General features: G+C 45.9%; 1 protein-coding gene across 5 annotated transcripts in view; it reads right to left on the bottom strand.

The window, feature by feature from the left end:
* CEP290 (centrosomal protein 290) overlaps nt 1-17680 on the bottom strand; it is a 137300-nt gene that overhangs the window by 31736 nt on the left and 87884 nt on the right. For all 5 annotated transcript variants that reach the window (XM_075600465.1, XM_075600464.1, XM_075600466.1 and 2 more), the window contains 2 exons: nt 12765-12902; nt 2125-2346 (listed from right to left, as the gene is read on the bottom strand). In XM_075600465.1, coding sequence (XP_075456580.1) covers nt 2125-2346; nt 12765-12902 — 360 coding nt within the window. The remainder of the gene's footprint in view (nt 1-2124; nt 2347-12764; nt 12903-17680) is intronic.

Here is a 17680-nt window from a genome sequence, read left to right as displayed (position 1 = left end):
TTTATGGAATAACACTACTTAGTAAATATAGATCAAAATTTAAATCTCAAAATAATTTCTTCTTGTCTTCAAAGCAAGCAACTCATTTGAATAATCTAGTATTAACCTCAATTTATTAATATACATTCATTGTGACACACTCCTGACGAAGCCGTTACTTTCACGTTGGCGAAACGCGTTGATTGGGAGTACTTTGCTCCATGGAGCACTTAGGAGACGTGCCGCAGGCTGCTTGAATACCGCTGAAGCCGAACCAGAATTGATGTCAGACACTCAGACACGCGGGGACGCGGCAGAGCAGGGACCATAGACCGTGATCCATCAACGGCTGAGAACTGGTCCGGGGACAGCAGACGTTTACGAGAGGCGGGACAGTGAGCTCGCACGCTGTGCGGCTTCTCCTTTACACTATTTCAGTGTTATGTGCCCATTTTTAAACAATTTTATTTTCTTTCTCATCTCTCTCTATGGGGGTCACTTCCTCTGAGTACTGTGGATGACGCTGTGCTACACTACATCTACCCTGGAGATACTGCCACAGCATTAGTTACATACTGCTTTTGAACATCTTACATTTTGTAAGTAGGCCGTCTAAAAGAGCCAAGCTTGGAGCTGTTATTGGTCCAACATTACACTACTCCTACACTTAGATTGTCTGTGTTTTGTTGTCTTTCTCCCCCTTTATGCTCCCCCTGGACTCTTTGAATCTACCTAAACGTTTTGGGACAAGTGAAGACGAACCCACCAGAGGGTCTGAGCAGGGGGTTAAGCCTTATTAATATTTTGTATTTCACTTTTTTATTATATCATTATCACCAATTCACAATATTTATATGTGCATTTGAATATATTTTCCCCCCAGTTAAATTGATAAGGTTGCTTTATTCACTTCACTGTATTAATATTGATCACCTGTTAAGTTGTTTTGCGCTTAATATATCACTTTACACAAGTAAATGGGTAGTATACATCATACATTTCCAAAATATTTTCAAATATAATTTTTTTTTACCAAATCCAAAACTTTATGGATGTCTTGGTTACACTGTCAGTTTGGTAATATAGCAAAATGTGTCTTAATGCAAAAAAGTGTTGCTCCCTAGCAACATACACACATAACCAAGCTGTTTTCCACAGTAAATTAGTGAGCCTTGAAAAATATACAGCAGTGTTTCTGGACCAGGGTTCTAGGGTACCTGCAGTTGTCCTGGGAGTATAAAAAGGGTGCCTTAGTACTGCCTGGGGGCTGGGCCCTGAGACGGAAACAGTATAGACAGGAGAGAGCGGAGAGCAGAGGGAGGTGATTGGTGTGGCTGTGTCATCCGTTTGGCGCATGTGCTTGTCCATCCATTTGGTGAGCATGTGTGCGTGCCCGTCCATCGTGTGTGTGTGTGTGTGTGAGTGTGTGTAGCGGTCTGCCCTATTGTGTGGTGTGTGTAGCCGTCTACTCTGTTGTGTGCATGTGTAGCCGTCTTCCCTGTTGTGTGTGTGGGTAGCTGTTTTCCCTGTTGTGTTTGTTCATGTAGCCATTAACCCTCTGCCCTGGGGTATGTGTGTGTAGCTGCCTGCCCTGTTGTGTGTGTTTGGCTGTGTAGTTGTCTGCCCGGGTGTGTGGCGGTCTGCCCTGTTGTGTATATAATTGTAATTATATAGCGCCAACAATGTACAGAGCACTTTACAAAATGATAATACAAGGTAAACAAATTAAAAACAATGGTGATAAATGCAACAGGTAATGACCCTGCCCCAAAGAGCGAACAATCTAATCTGTTTGGTGTGTTTCCTTCTGTCATTCTTTGTGACTATCTGTACTGTATGCCTTATTTTGAGCGTGTAGCCTATGTTGCTTTACAGTAGGTTCCGACTATTGTAGGGGTGCATCAGCAAATGAGCATTATAAATAGGGGTGCCTTGGGGGAAAAAAAAATAATAATTTGATTGAGAACCACTAATATACTGTAGAGTATGGAAATCGTTTTTTTCTGTTGGTTGAGCTGCAAAAAAAAGTAAAACTGTAGAAATATTTCTGTTTCTCAGATGGCTCTCCGCATAACCTTTTGACAATGCACTGTCTCAATAGAATAATGCACTAACCTACCATTAAAACTCAAATACCGAGCTTACCTGCATACTGTTAGTTAGCCGCTTTATTCTCTTTTTCAGTTCCTCGTTGTCTTTCTCCACTTCATCTTTGTCTCGTTGCAGCTTGTTAAGGGCTTTCTGCTTTCCCCGCAGTTCTTGGCTCAGGCTTTCAGACTCTTCTATGAGCGCATTCTCCTTATTTTTGCTACTTTTCAGGGTCTCCTTAAGCTTTATCTGCTGCTCATTTAAATCTTCAATCTGTGCCTGTAAAGATAATATCATGTCTCTTTACAATTAAATGTGCCTACTTAAAATACCACAAAGGAATTATGTTTTGGATTAAAAGTCTGTAATCAGCTTTTAAATCAAGAAAAGGCTAATGTAACCATTTTCATTTGCAACTAACCCAAGCACCATGGGACATCATTTGCAATGAGTTGTTTAATGAATTATTTAAATCCTCTATCCTCTAAAGCAATATCACTAAAACAACTCCGACAACTTAGGTTACCAAGAATGCTTAGCATGGTACAGTAACACCTCAGAATATCTTAGTGATTTCATAATCAATAGTGTCAATAGGTTAAAGATTATATGAATACCATGTAAATTATAATCTTATCCCATGACTACTATAAATTGTGAGACAGATGTGGGAGAATTTATTAGCCATGAAAACACAGCTGGAAGGCAGGCTCAACAGTCTTGGTATGTTTTTGTAACACAGCACCCCCTACAGTAAACTGGAGAAAGCTGACAGCAAGCCCTTTAAAGCTAGCAATATCCTATAGGTGTATGTGTTTAAAATAAATCAGTTCTGTACTACGAGAAAATACTTGTAGCATATTTTTAAAAAAACAGCTCTAAATGACATTTTGAATGTATTATAATCTAACAAGCATTCTTTGTTTCTATAGCAACTATTTACAAAGTCACATCCCCATCTCTTCTGAAACAGGCCCTGGCACAACCCTTTTTGAGCCCTGCTTGAGCCAGTTTGAATGGGACTGCAGGGGCCCAAGCTGTGTTAATCCGATTGGCCATTAGTCTGGCTGCAGAAATCTCACAGAAATGTTGTAGCGTTACTGTGAGATAGCCCCATATTTTCCACGGCAAGTGGTCGGATACTGGTGGCTGCATCTGTATCTACAGTAGCTGATCCAATCTTCACTTGCGCGCAAGTTCCTCAAATGAATAATATCGCCCCTCAATCCGTCACATATCTTTAACCGCTTCCACCACCAAAGAGTTATAAACAAATAATGTGCAGTCTTTGGTCCCTGTTAACTAAAGAAAATATGCACTTCACACACATTGTAGAAAAAGGTTTCTGAAAATGTAAATTACCCTCTACAAAATGTGCCAGTTCAATCCAAATCAAGAGTCCAAAGAGTCCAAAGATATACTTATTGAGTTTAGATTTAATATACAAAAGTAGTATAGTGCCTAATTTACAGAAAAATATTATTACAATAATACAATACAATAAAGGCAGGCACTTTCATCAACTAAAAAGGAAAAAAGCAAGATCCCTATATGTTACCACACAGGACCGCAAACAGATTTCCCAGGGCCCTGGATTAGAGTTATGACGTCCCCGTATCGGCGGTCATACAAGGTCTCCCCCCATTTCACTCTTCGCAAGCCCCCCCTCTTCTCATGTATTTCTCTTGCCCTCTCTTCCTCACTCCCCCCTCCATCAATTACACAACTCTAATGCAATCCCTCCCCCCGCCTCACATGTATTTCTCTCCCCTGTGTCTTTTCCTCACTCACTCCCTCCCTCACACCCCCTCTCTCCAACCCCCGTCAATTACCCCACTCTCACTCAATCCCCCCTTCTCACACAATCCCCCTCACAAAATACATTCCAAAAAAACCCACCCCCAAATACAAAAAAATACCAAACTCCCCCCCCAAATAAATAAAAAAAAATCCCACCGCCCCAAATACATAAGTAGCAGGGTACCCTCCCTTGCCTCCTACCTGACAGTGATCCCATCGCATGGGACGAGGAAGAATTTGGGGAGTGGTAGCAGGGTACCCTCCCTTGCCTCCTCCCTGACACTGGTCCCGTCGCATGGGACAAGTAAGAATTTGGGGAGTGGAAGGATCACACCCTGCAGGTCCTAGGGGAGTGGTCCTGCTCGGAGGCTGTGAAGCAACAGCGAATAGTAGAGTGCTTGCGCCCCCCTGCAGTCAATATTGTTCGATTGCACCATGAACAATATACGGAGGCTGATGCCCGAGACCTGGTTATGGCCTTATATGGCGCCAACAGTTCTAAAGACAATGCTGTGGAACTCATGCCCAAATTTCATGACCGTAAGCAAAATGACGGGGAAGATATGGCCGCGTTCATCCGGTGCTTGCAGTTAACACTATGGACACTAGTATCAAAGGGGGTTATTGAATTGTCAACGCTAGATAGCCACCGACTCACACAGTTGCTACGGAGATCCTTACCCAAGCATCCCATTGCCAATATGCTCTGATATACTCTCCACAGAGCATCCTCCTAAGTTTGATAAACTGATGCACCGCATGCAGGACCAGGAAGTATCCATGCGGTTCCATACGCCTAAAAAGAACTGGGAGTCTAAACGCTCGGAAGATACTGGCAGCTCTATCCGGGGAACCCCGGTACAGAAGGACCTAGCTGAGCTAACTCCGGAGCCCTCACAGCCGATCCCCCGACCATCAACACGGTGGCCTGTAACCTGGCCCGTTCTTCCGTGGAACCGACCGCACATCTTGCCGTTATGAGTGCGGGGAGGAGGGACACAAGGAGGGAGTGCCCTCAGAAGGTAACCCCAAAGCAGCAGCGCTAACCTTTGCAACCCAACCTAAAGTACAGCCGCCCCGCGGGAGAAAAAAGCCGATACCTGCCAGCGCCAGGTAAGAGGCCCAAGCTGACCTCTCAAGCCGCACTGGCCCCTTCTCATTGGTCCGAGTCTTGATTGAAGGGATCTACGCGTCTGCCCTACTGGATACCGGGTCACAGTTAACCATCGTATACAGGTTGTTCTACGACAATCATCTGCAGCATCTGCCATTGGGATCGGCTGAAACCATGACTCTGTGTGGACTCGGCAGTCAGGATTACCCGATAGATGGAGTAATTAAAGTACGGATGAATATACCTCAGCTCAATACCAACCTAACGCACCATGTGGAGGTGGAAACCCTGGTGTGTCCCAAACCCCAGAAACATCCAAATTCACCCATTATATTGGGCACCAATGCTGACATAGTGCGATCACTAGTCCGGCCATTCCTCAAAGAAGCAGGGGAAATGCCTTTGTCCTCCATGAAGATTCACCCTGTGTTCATGGAAGATTGCAACCAAATTCCTGACCAAGAGCGGCACTTCAATCTTCAAATCGAGAGAAGGGAGTGACTATGATTCTGCCAGGGGGAGTAAAGCATATACTAGCTGAAGCCAGCTACCCTAGCGATGATAGAAGTGACTGATACTTTGCGCTGGAGTCAGCACCTGAGGAGGATCAGAAGAGAGGCTGGAAGGAGGTGCCGGAGGTAAAGGTCTGTGTTTCCCTCCCGGTTTGCTGTGTCCATACAAAACATCTCCCTACATCCTGTTCAGTTGGACTACAATCAGGAGCTGGGGAAAATATATCCCATGATGGATGTGAAACCCTGGGCCAACGTGAATGCTGTAGCAGTACCGGATAGTGACCTTGCACTACAGTTTGACATCAGAGACTCCCCCCTACCGGCCGAATGGAAGACCCATCTGCAAGAGAAGCTGAGGGAGCGGGAGGAAGCTTTCTCAACTCGTGAAATGGAAGTGGGATGTACTAAAAATGCCCAACATACTATCAGACTGAGCAATACCACCCCCTTCTGTGAACGATCACGGTGAATAGCTCCGCGAAACGTGTACGACATCCGCAATATTCTGCAAGAATTGAAAGGCGCCGGTATTATAACTGAATCCTGCAGTCCCTACACCACACCCATCGTGGTTGTACAGAAGAAGAATAAACTGCTAAACCGCCTGACTATCCGCGACCAGTACACCTTACCTCAGAGATCCTAGGCGCATTGTCTGGCAGTAAGTGGTTCAGTGTGTTGGATCTGCGCTCTGGGTACTACCAGGTCCCCATGAGCCCCGAAGATCAAGAAAAGACAGCGTTTATCTGTCCGCTGGGATTCTACCAGTTCAACCGAATGTCTCAAGGCATATGCGGAGCCCCAGCCACATTCCAGAGACTAATGGAAAGAACCCTGGGTGACTTGAACCCTAGAGAATGCTGAGTCTACTTGGATGACATCATAGTGTTTGGACGGATACTGGAAGAACACGAAAAGCGCCTTTAAAAAGTCTTAGAGCGATTGAAATAGGAAGGCCAGAAGCTGTCCCTTGATAAATACCAGTTCTGCCAATCATCAGTCACCTATGTGTGCCATATCGTATCCGCTGATGGAGTGGCAACCGACCCTACCAAGGTGGAAGCAGTAGTAAGCTGGCCTCGCCCTAAGAACGTGGTAGAGCTCTGCTCCTTTCTAGGATTCTGTGGCTAGTATACAAGGTTCGTCGACAGGTACGCTTGCATCTCCAAAGTCTTGAACTACTTGTTGAGCACCTGTGCCGGTAACAGGCTTTCGTGAAATTAAAGAAGAGTCTCACTGAGGCTCCTGTTCTGGCATATGCTGACCAAGACCAACAGTATGTGCTGCATGTGGACACCAGCTATGATGGTTAAGGAAAATATCCTACTGGGCTGCGGCCTGTCGCCTATGTAAGTCGCAGCTTGACTCTGAGTAAAAGGAACTATCCGGTTCACAAGTTAAAATTTCTGGCGTTGAAGTGGGCCATTGTGAATAAGCTGCTTGACTAGCTTTACTGGATACCCTTTGAATTAAGGACAGACAATAATCCCCTGACATACATTTTGGCATCCACCAAATTGGATGCCACTGGTCACAGGTGGCTGGCTGCCTGTCTATTACAGCTTCACCCTGAAGTATAAGCCGGGGCGTAAGAATATTGGGTCCGACACTCTGTCCCTAAGACCTAGGTTGGAATCCAGGTCTGAAGACGGAGAATAGGAGGAAATACCCGGTCCGGGGATCTGTGCTATGTGCTTCACAGCGGCCATTCTGGATCTGAAAGTGCCTTCTCCGAGTTACTATTGGCGGATTCGCTGGGATGTCAATCCAATGCGCTCTGTGTTGCTACCCAGAAGCACTATCAAGGGTGGACGAACCCAATATAAGATGGAAGGAAATCATTGAAGCACAGATGACTGATTCCATGTGCGGACCACTGAGGCGGGCAGTACAGAAGAAGAACACTAAATTAATTAAATGTGCCCCATGACATACAGTGGGTCCTCTTACGACGGAATGAGACAAATTCCAGTTGGACAATGGACAATACTATACCAAGTGATTCCTTACCATAATCATCCGGATAGGAGGCAACTAGTGCTCCCAAGGAAGCTGCAGTATATGGCGTTGAGATTATTACATGATGACCATGGACACTTAGGCGTAGATAAAACGTTCAGACTCCTGAAGGATAGATTCTACTGGCCAAAAATTAGGGAGCATGTGGAACATCACAGCCGAAGATGCTTGAGGTGCATCCAGAGGAAAACACTGCCTACACATGCAGCTCCAATGTGCCATTTAAAGAGTTCTGGTCCTATTAACTTAGTATGTATGGACTTCCTGTGTATAGAACAAGATTCCAGCGGCATAGGGAACGTACTAGTAAACACTGATCACTATACCCGTTATGCCCAAGCTTTTCCCACTAAAGACCAAAAGGCTACCACGGTGGCTAAGGTATTCTGGGAGAAATATTTTGTTCATTACGGACTACCGAACCGCATGCACTCAGACCAGGGCCGTGATTTCGAGAGTAGGCTCATAAAAGAGCTACTAAATGTTGCTTAATGTGGAGAAATCCCGTACAACACCCTACCACCCGGAGGCTGATGCCTTGCCTGAACGGTTCAATTGGACCCCGCTGGGCACTTTGAAAGACTCCGAGAAGGTGAGCTGGAGCAAACACATGGAGCACCTGGTACATGCCTATAATTGCACCCGCCATGAGTCCACCGGATTCTTCCCATATTTTATGATGTTCGTTGAGAAGCCAGGCTACCGGTGGACATCCATCTTGTAATCTACACTGATGGAGTGCCCAATGTGGCACACCACAAATATGTCAAACGACTGAAAATCAACCTGCAAAGAGCGTATCAGCTAGCAGAAGGGACCACTGCTAAGCTGAACCATAATAGCAAATGAAGATACGACTGCAAGGTACGTTATCAGGAGCTTAGCCCTGGAGACAAGGTTCTTCTCAGGAATCTGGGAGTGCCAGGAAAGCATAAACTGGCTGACCGAAGGAGAGATAGCCCGTTCGAGGTGAAGTCACAGCTACCTGGGATTTCTGTGTACCGGATAAAGGACTCTGAAGGACGGATAAAAGTTTGGCACCGGAACCATCTACTGCCCATTCCTCAAGTCAGTGAGCCTGATCAATCAGATTCTTCTTCCACTGTGCAGGAAGCAAATGAATACGAGCCTATCACTGGACCTAGCGATCCTCTGCCCACTTCATCTGGAACTGCTACCCAGACCTTAGATCCTGAAAGCCCGGCATTCACACCAATGTGTGACCATAACAATGACATTCGCTCTATGAGAGGGCCAGAGCCTCAAGCCGCTGGACCCCTCTGCGACCAAGAAAATGAAGAGGTGCTTTAAGGATTAACAAATGTACCAGCTCCTGAATTGAGGAGAAGTAAGAGAACAATACGGCCCCCAGATAGAATATCGTACGATTCACCTGGGCAGCCTCACTATAAGTCTCAGCAGATGTCTAGGGATAGGTTTTTGTCTATTATGTCTTCTGACGGAAGTATATCATGCCATTTAAGTTATGCTGTATAAAAGTTGCGTTATATTGTTATGCAACTGTATATTTTCCACTATATAAGTGCTATGTTATGAGCATTGTGTGAATATGTTTTCTCATGTGGGGAGAATGAGGTCTTTGCCAGGGGGAGAGTGTAGCAGGGTACCCTCCCTTGCCTCCTCCATGACAATGGTCCCATCACGTGGGAGGGTTTAGTGAGCTGTGTTTGCGATGTTGTGGTTGGCGCAACGACATACATATGGACTACATGTAAAGCAGCGGCCATCATGAGGTGGCTCTGCAAGAGGAGGTCCTGTCATTCAGGATATCCTCCGCGGACTGGAGACGGCCTGTCAGTCCTGACGGAACCGGCGAAGGGAGAAGTAGGGTCCGGGGAGCTAGTAAGCCCCTGGATAAGACCAGACCCATTCCCCATAGGCCCCAGGTAGTCTCCCCCTACATGATAGTGGATGTATTGTAAGGCCAGCCAATAGTAAGGGACTTGCCTCTTTTGTGTGTGGACAATTCAGCGGAGCAGACGGAACCGCAGCGTGAGGATTCCCCAGGAATTGTGGAGTCGACCCTGCGATACTACCAGATGTAAGGCGAGAAGGGGATTGTCTTGCAGGCCTCGCATCTTGGGACCACGCTTGCAGCCTGTCTACAAATCACTTGGTTTACTTGAGTAAACCAGGAAGGTACCACCAACACTCCACGGGAGGGTAGCGCTGCCCTCACATATATTTGGGTGGGACTGTTCTGTGAACGTCGGGGTCTAGGTGCCCAGGGCACCCTCAGTCTTATGGGGGATACTGTTACTGTATTGTGAAAGCTATATTGTGTTATCAGGAGACTATGGGACCATAGTAAAACCCGGTTCTACATATTTCTTGTGATTGTGGTTATTAGAGGTATACCAAATAGCAGGGATCCTCACGGGTGGAGGCACTGCAACAGCCACCCCAGGCTCCCCCAAGCGCGGAGGCTTAAGCCTCTTGTGAGCCTAACAGGTAGCACCATAACACCTGTAACACACATATCTCGCTGAGGAGGAGGGAAGGTGTTACACAAAGAAAAAACACCCCCAAATACATACTGAACTCCCCCCACCACCCCCCCAGGTACATACAAATAAGACCCTTCACCCCCAAATACATATAAAACACAGACTTACCTTGGGGATGGTCACAGGCCTCTAGCCAGGCCCAGTGGCTGTGGGGGACCCGGCGGCCAGCCGTCCTCTTATTGCTGCCGGGCCCAGCTCCAGACCTCCCTCACGGACTGTCCAGTGCTGAGGTTCTGACGCCGGCGTGCGCTGGGCCTCCCTCTCATACCAGTGTGCACCAGAAGCAGAGTCCAGCTTGCCTCCGATAAGCACCAACATCATAGAGGCCCGGCAGGCACCCGTGTCAGAAGCTCGGTGTGGGACTGTCAATGAGAGAAACACGCAGCTGGGGACATTTGTACTGGCTCTCTCACTCTGTCGGTGGCCCTGTTACCACATAACATGTACCATATCTTTTCCAAAGAGGCCATTGGAGCATGGAACATGAAAATGAATTTATCTTGTTGATATCAGACACTGTCGAATTCTGATTTTCATATCTCGATTGCAGGCTTAGATCAGAATTCTCCTTTCATTGAAACACAGCATACCCACCGTCTGGATGTGTTCTCAATCTCCACCCCTACCCCTCATCAATCTGCAGCCCATTTTACAACAAAGAAAAAAAAGAATTAAAAAAAACTGCCTGATATAGAAACATGCTCAAATCTTTATTTCTATAATACTTAGAATGATGCCATCTTCGCTGTCACGTTTGCATAATTAATATGCATGTGTGGATATTAAACTTTATGTTTTAAGTGCTCCGTTTTCGTGAAAAATGGATACCTCACATATGCAGTTTAATTAGTCCAGTATTTTTGGACTCAATTGAGCAGCTGAACCTGATGGTCAGAAATATGTATTTTGTATTCTTATGTATCACATGATACAAGATATATTTTATTCTCCTCTCTCGATTATTTACAGGTGATATTTCAAGAATCTTTGAGGAGGATTCTGTGCCTCCTTCTGTATGTTTCTGTCTGTTCACACTATCCTCTTTGCACCGGCAGGATAACCATATATATATTTACTAAAATTTAATATATAACTGCATAGTAAGGTGAGCGGTAGATCACAAGTTATGTAGATATTTCAAGAATGTAAGGTTCCATTGAGGCTGACAGCTCAAGATCTGGGTACTGTCATCAGACGTCCAGAATATACATATTTCACTTTTAGTGTCTATCAAAGATAACCCCCAGGATACGCTCACTTTCTAGAGCAACACAGAAACAGGAATGGTCTAGTATTCTTAAGACAATTTGCAACTACAGTTCAACTCCGTTATAGCACAATCCGCTACAACGCGGATCTGCTTATAACGTGATGTAAGCATGGCTCCCATTTTTTTTTTCTTGGCAAACGGCCAGGAATTGCAGAGACAATGTCCCGCCCTTTCTAGCTTGGCTGGAGCTGCTCAGGGATAGGCTGAAAGCAATCAACATTGATTCAGAGATTGTTTGCTCACAGCTTTCCCCTGCCTTCCTGAACTTTAAAACCAGAGTTGAGGACAAGCCTTTAATCCCACGGGATCTGTCTGCATTACTTAAAATTTCCCTCCACAATGAAGCTGCATATAAATCCAGCACCTCTGTTTTTGAAATGGAATGTGAATGCTGATTTCATTAAATGCTGCTGGTTGATGGGCAGCTTTCAGTGAGCTGGGAGAAAAGGTCAATGAAATGTGTGATCATTATATTGGATGTGCCATGGCTGGGCCCCCTTTATAAATGAATATATTATTGTTGCAGTTGGCAATAAAACCTACACTATTAATGAACAACTGTTCCTGCAAATGTATTTAGTATTATTCTAATTTCCTTTGAATTGAGCTGCTCTCTTGCGCAGCAGGGGCTTATGCATCGATTTCTCTGCATAAATGAATGTTGCATTCTTTAATGCGGCTCCTTTGGTTTGGATTTTAGATTGCAGATGCAGAATAACATTTTACATGTTGCAGACTATTTTACAACATTGTCAGATTTAAAGTATGTCCAGAGCAAAGGCGTTGTCCGTATACGCTTCTCTGTGCTTGTATATAAATAACCTATGCCCTCCATGGGTCAACCTGTCTCCTCTGTGAGCCTCATGTGTTTTTGTGGCGTCAGATTACATAACAGCAGAACTCGTAAGTAATCTGCACTGTTCTGTACTCCTGTAAAATAGTTTCTCATGGCTAAAAAAAAAAATGACTGGAAATGTTATTGAAAAAGGGAGGTTTGCAGAGTATTGTCAAAAACTGTTCCCTGCGCCACCCAAAACACACACACACACACACGACATCCCGGATCCTGCAGACAGCCGGAGATCCTCCCCCGCTCCCCCCCTCTCACAGGACTCATCAGCTCTCTTGAACTGCACACAGTCCACAGTCTCCTGCACTGCACGGGTAAGTCCTGCGTGGGGAAGCCGCTGCGTCGCCGGTTTCAGGGAGAGCTGGGAGAGTTTTCTCAGCTCTCCCCCTTCGGTGGATGTGGAACCCCTGATCGTGGCGGCCATTTTTGTTTTTTTATTGCGATCCTGGTTATAACGCGGTCTCATTCTGTGGCCCCCGAGCACCGCGTTATAACAGGGTTCAGCTGTACAATTAACCCCTGGCATGCCAGAATATTGTATGTAATATGTCATAGCATTGCCATTACAACTAAAAAAAGAGAAAGGCTTCATAAGACTCACCTTCAAACCTTTGGTTTGTCTGTCAACAATCTGCTGAATGTTTAAGTTCTCCTCCTTTTGCTCTGCAAAGTCAATGATTTGCTGTTCAGCGTGAGCAGTCATTTCTGCCCTAAGAGCCAATAGAGCTTTACTCAAAGCCTGGAAAAGACAGCCATATAAACATTGAGATTAATTTTTCAAATATTAAGCTTTCTTGAACATGCTAATACTGAAAAGAACTATTGACATGTCAGCATACAATAAATAATATGCCAATCCCCCAATTTGGGTTAGCAATAATCATTGGCTGCAAGCTATGCTAAGAGATAATGATGAAAAACAGGGTTACATAACTGTCTGATACATGTGAATGTCCTCACAAGTGATATTTGTATTTAGTTACACAAAGTAATCCATGTTTTCTTTATAATTAATTATTTTATAAAGCCAAAGATCCACTTAGATTGTTGAAAAAATATTTTGTTTTAGAACATACAGTATTTACTTTTTCTTTATTAATTACATACTTTAGTTAAATGGAACAGAGAATGTTAATGTCAGAGAAATATTGATGTTAATGTCAGAGAAATATTGATGTAAAACTATTTATACTGGGCGCTTTCAAGCCAACATTACACATTTTCAAAGAAAGGGTGATTTTATTTATTTGTTCCTTTAATCTATACCCATCATGGCTACAAGAACAAATGGTTTAACAGTATTTCTCTCAAAGATAGGACCAGATGAAAACTGTATTGAGGGTATATAAGTCCTCCTCTTCCTCCCAACGCCAGTTTCGAATATATTTAATAAACGAAAACTACAGCACATATATGTCAACAACTTAAAACCCAGTTACATGATAGGAGATAAGAAATATAACTTAGTAAGGGAATATGCTCCCATTATGGGAACAGAAACAAGGAAAATATTGCAAGTAAAATGTCACGCTTTCCTATACATCCCACATGGCATCAGAGGGACGATAGCTTGAGGGGCTGTGTCCAAGCCGAGAGTGTGTCGAGGCCGAAACATCCACCTTATGTTGCTTAATAAAAGTTGACACTAAGAACCAGGTAGTCAACTTACAGATCTGCTCCCCCGTCATGGCCTTATTGCATGCCAATAGGTAGTCATGGATATGGTTGAATGAGCTTTAAAGGCTGCTGTTACTTGTAAATCTAAGGTCTGATAGTAGATCTGAATGACTTTCCTAATCCACTGAGAGATGGAACTATTGGAGGTGCTAGCCTCTTGCGTGAGCCTTTGTAAATAATGAATAGCTTTTTCAACTTCCGAAATATATGGTGCATATACTGAAAGAACGTTGACGATATCTAGGCAGTAGAATTTAATATCTGCCTCATTACGAGGATTAGGACAGAACTCCTATAATATCTTGATTCAGGTGAAAAGAGAATACTATCTTAGACCTAAATTCAGGCCTTCTCATAACAATCTTGCATTAATATATGGTGAAGTATGGGGGACTGAAGAAAAGGTTCCCCAACCCCTGGTAGAATTAATTGCAAGAAGAAATACTGATTTGATGGTGAGGAATGCCAAAGGAATGTCCTATAAAGGCTCAAACGACTTGGATGTTAAGGCTTCCAGAACTAGCTTTAGGTTCCATGATGGTACTGGGGATCAAATAAGAGGATGGCTATGAGAAATTGCTTTTACCAACCTAGGTATCAAGTAATGGGAAGCAATAAGTTTATGAAAAAAAAAGACCCCCTAAAGTTGAAATCTGGTACTTGAATGAAGATGGTAAGACCCTTTAAAAACCTCCTTTCAAAAAAAAAAAAAAAAAAAAAATCCAGCAAAGTATTGATGGCATCTTTCTATAGGCCCAGCTCAGTCAGGGTCTGCCTCTCAATGTCCACGTCACAAGGAAAAGGCTCTGCAGATTCTGTTGAAGCAGATCTGGAACTACAGGCAGCCACCATGGCCCTGATACTGACATCTTGATAAGACCCACAAATCAGTGCCTCATTGGAAAATAGGAGTGATTATGATCACTGGTGCATTATCTTGCTTTACATTTGGCAACATTCCCCGAATCATTCGTGAATATTGGAAATATGTAGGCCAGACCAGCTCCACATCTTTGGCACAATACGTTTGGAGTTTTGTGTTAACCCTTGATGCCATCAGATCTACTTTTGAATTTCTACAGGAGTTTACATATTTGTTCAAATATCCGAGGAGACAAAAGACCAATCCCCTGGATGCACCTTGTGCTTGCTGAGGTAGTCTGCTTCCATATTCTCTGGTCCTGGAATGTGCATCGCAGATAATGCTATTATAGTTTTTTCTGCCCATTTCAGCAGCTTGAGACTTCTAAAGGCAACTGGATTTAGAGTGCCCCCTTGCTTGTTGATATATGCCCCTGTTGTGACATTTGAGAAAACCCACACAGGTGAATGACTTATGTAATCTTACAGAGCTTTTTGAAGTGAAACTTCTTTAGGCGTGAATGTAGTTGATTGGAGACAGAAGTCTCCAGACTGCACGGCTTGGAGAGCCTTCTTGATATCCTCCCCCCGCTAACGCCACCCCCCCCCCCTCGCAGACTCACCACGAGCTTCTCCAGACTACACTGCTGGGAGAGCCTGCTTGAGATTTCCCCCTCCCCCCAACACATTGTAACGATCCGGGAGTCACGCCACCCTCGGCGTTCTCCCCACTCACCTGCAGCTCCGCCGGGTCCTCCCGCGGCACGCAGGCAGCCTTCCTCCAGGACGCCGATCGCAGCTCCACGTGGGCACGCCAATGCTCCTCTTCTAGTGTTGGTCCGGCGGGTATGCCCGGTCACGCGCCCGCAAGCGCAGCTACACGGAGGCGCACCAACCCCTTAAAGGCACAGCACCTCAAACCATTGCTGCAATCAAATGCAGCCTTACCACTGTGCTTTATTGCTCCTCCCCTGGGACTCATGCTGGACCTATCCCGGCCCTTCCACCCCCCCCCACCTTGCTGCGCTTCCATTGGACCCTCTCTCCCATATATACCTTACAGTTTCACTAACTCGTCGGCTGAGCATAGAACCAGTTGTTCTCATCACTCTCTGCCTCCCTAGTCCTGTCCTGTCCTGTCTTGTTTTGCAGTCTTCCTCGTGCACCGAACCGGCTTCCTCTACGACCCTCCGCACCTCTGGCACCCCGAACTTGGCTTACGGCAATACGACTCTCCGCACCTCTGGCACCCCGAACCCGGCAAACGGTAAACGATTAAGTCTCTCTCTCTAACCCCGGACTTGGCTAACAGCACCCTCTACCATCCGTACCTCTCCTGCCCCGACTCGGACTCCCAGACCATTCTACTCTCAAGATGTGCCCTCGTGGCTGTGGGTGGCGTTATATCCTATCCCACCTCAGCACCACGGTCCCGCCTAGTTTGTGGTGAGCTCGTCCTGACATTATGCTCAGTCCAACGAACATGGACCCCGCTGAGGTGGAGCGTACTTTAAATTCTCACACGAATCTCTTCACCAGGCTAGAGACTTATCTGGAACAGAATGATAGGCGGATGAATTTGCTTCAGCAGAGCCTTCATACCGTTCAAGCTCGAGCTTCCAGTCTGGGACCTTCACCCATGGCCTCTACAGCCTCCGCAACAGTCTTTGCATCTCCTCCGTCTGCTATGGAACCCCGAATTCTTGCCCCTAACCGCTATGCTGGGGATCCCCAAGGATGTAGGGGTTTCCTTAATCAATGTTTCATCCAATTCCAACTCTCACCCTCTCGTTTTGTTTCCTCAATTTCTAAGGTCGCCTATATCGTGGCTCTTCTCTCCGACGAGGCGCTGGCCTGGGCCTCTCCCATTTGGGAACAACAAGTGCCCATCACACAGGACATCGACCTCTTCGCCCATGAGTTCCGAAGGGTCTTCGACACACCTGCGCGGCAATTAACGGCAGCTTTCTCTCTCCACCACATAACCCAGGCAGATCGTTCCGTCGCCCGGTACGCTGTTGAGTTCCGCACCCTTGCTGCTGAGACGGCATGCAACAATGAAGCACTATCTTCGGCGTTTTGGCAGGGCCTGTCAGAATCCCTAAAGGATGAGCTCCCGGCGCGGGAACGTCCTACTAACCTAGAGGATTTGATCGGCCTGTGCATTCGGGTGGACCAGCATCTGCAGGAGCGGAGGACTGAACGTTCTCGTTACCGTCAACGGGTTTCAAGGTCTCTCGCCCCATCGTTCGTGCCTCCAACACCCCCATCTTTGGACGTCCCGGAACCAATGCAATTGGGAGGGAATAAGCTGTCCTCTGCCGAGAAACAACGCCGGCGCAGTGCAGGTCTCTGTATGTACTGTGGCAATTCCGGTCACTTAGTGCTCCAGTGTCCCCACAAGCCTGGAAATTCCAAATCCCAATGAGATCCCGGAGAGTCTCGTTGGGAACATTGCCTCTCTCCCCCATCATCAAGGACGTTCTTCCCACCAAGATCCTGCTGCCAGTGATGCTGTCTGGAGAGGGGTTTCATACTCAAGCACTGGCATTCGTGGACTCCGGTTCCGCAGGCAATTTCATCGATCAAACCTTTGCTAGACGGAAAAATATTCAACTTATCAGCAAGAGGATGCCAGTGGGTCTGGAGGCCGTTGATGGTCGACCTCTACAGCCGGCCTTCATCACGCTTCAGACGGTGCCTCTCCAACTGCAGTTCGTCAACGCTCATACGGAAATCATTACCCTCGATGTCATCCACACTCCCTCCGTTGAGTTGATTCTGGGTCTTCCTTGGCTCCAAGTCCACAATCCTCACATCGACTGGACCAACCGGGAACCCATCCAGTGGGGTGCTCAATGTGCCAAGACCTGTACCAGGCTTTTCCAGAAGATTGGTGGTTTGTGTACCCTGCCAGAGAAGGTAAACTCCTTGCCTACTGTATATTTGGAATTCCGCGATGTGTTCGACAAAGCACGA

Source organism: Ascaphus truei, chromosome 5 (assembly GCF_040206685.1).
Source record: "Ascaphus truei isolate aAscTru1 chromosome 5, aAscTru1.hap1, whole genome shotgun sequence".
Lineage (NCBI taxonomy): Eukaryota > Metazoa > Chordata > Amphibia > Anura > Ascaphidae > Ascaphus > Ascaphus truei.
Note: the sequence above shows the minus strand (reverse complement) of the source record. Positions and strands in the feature narration are given on the sequence as shown.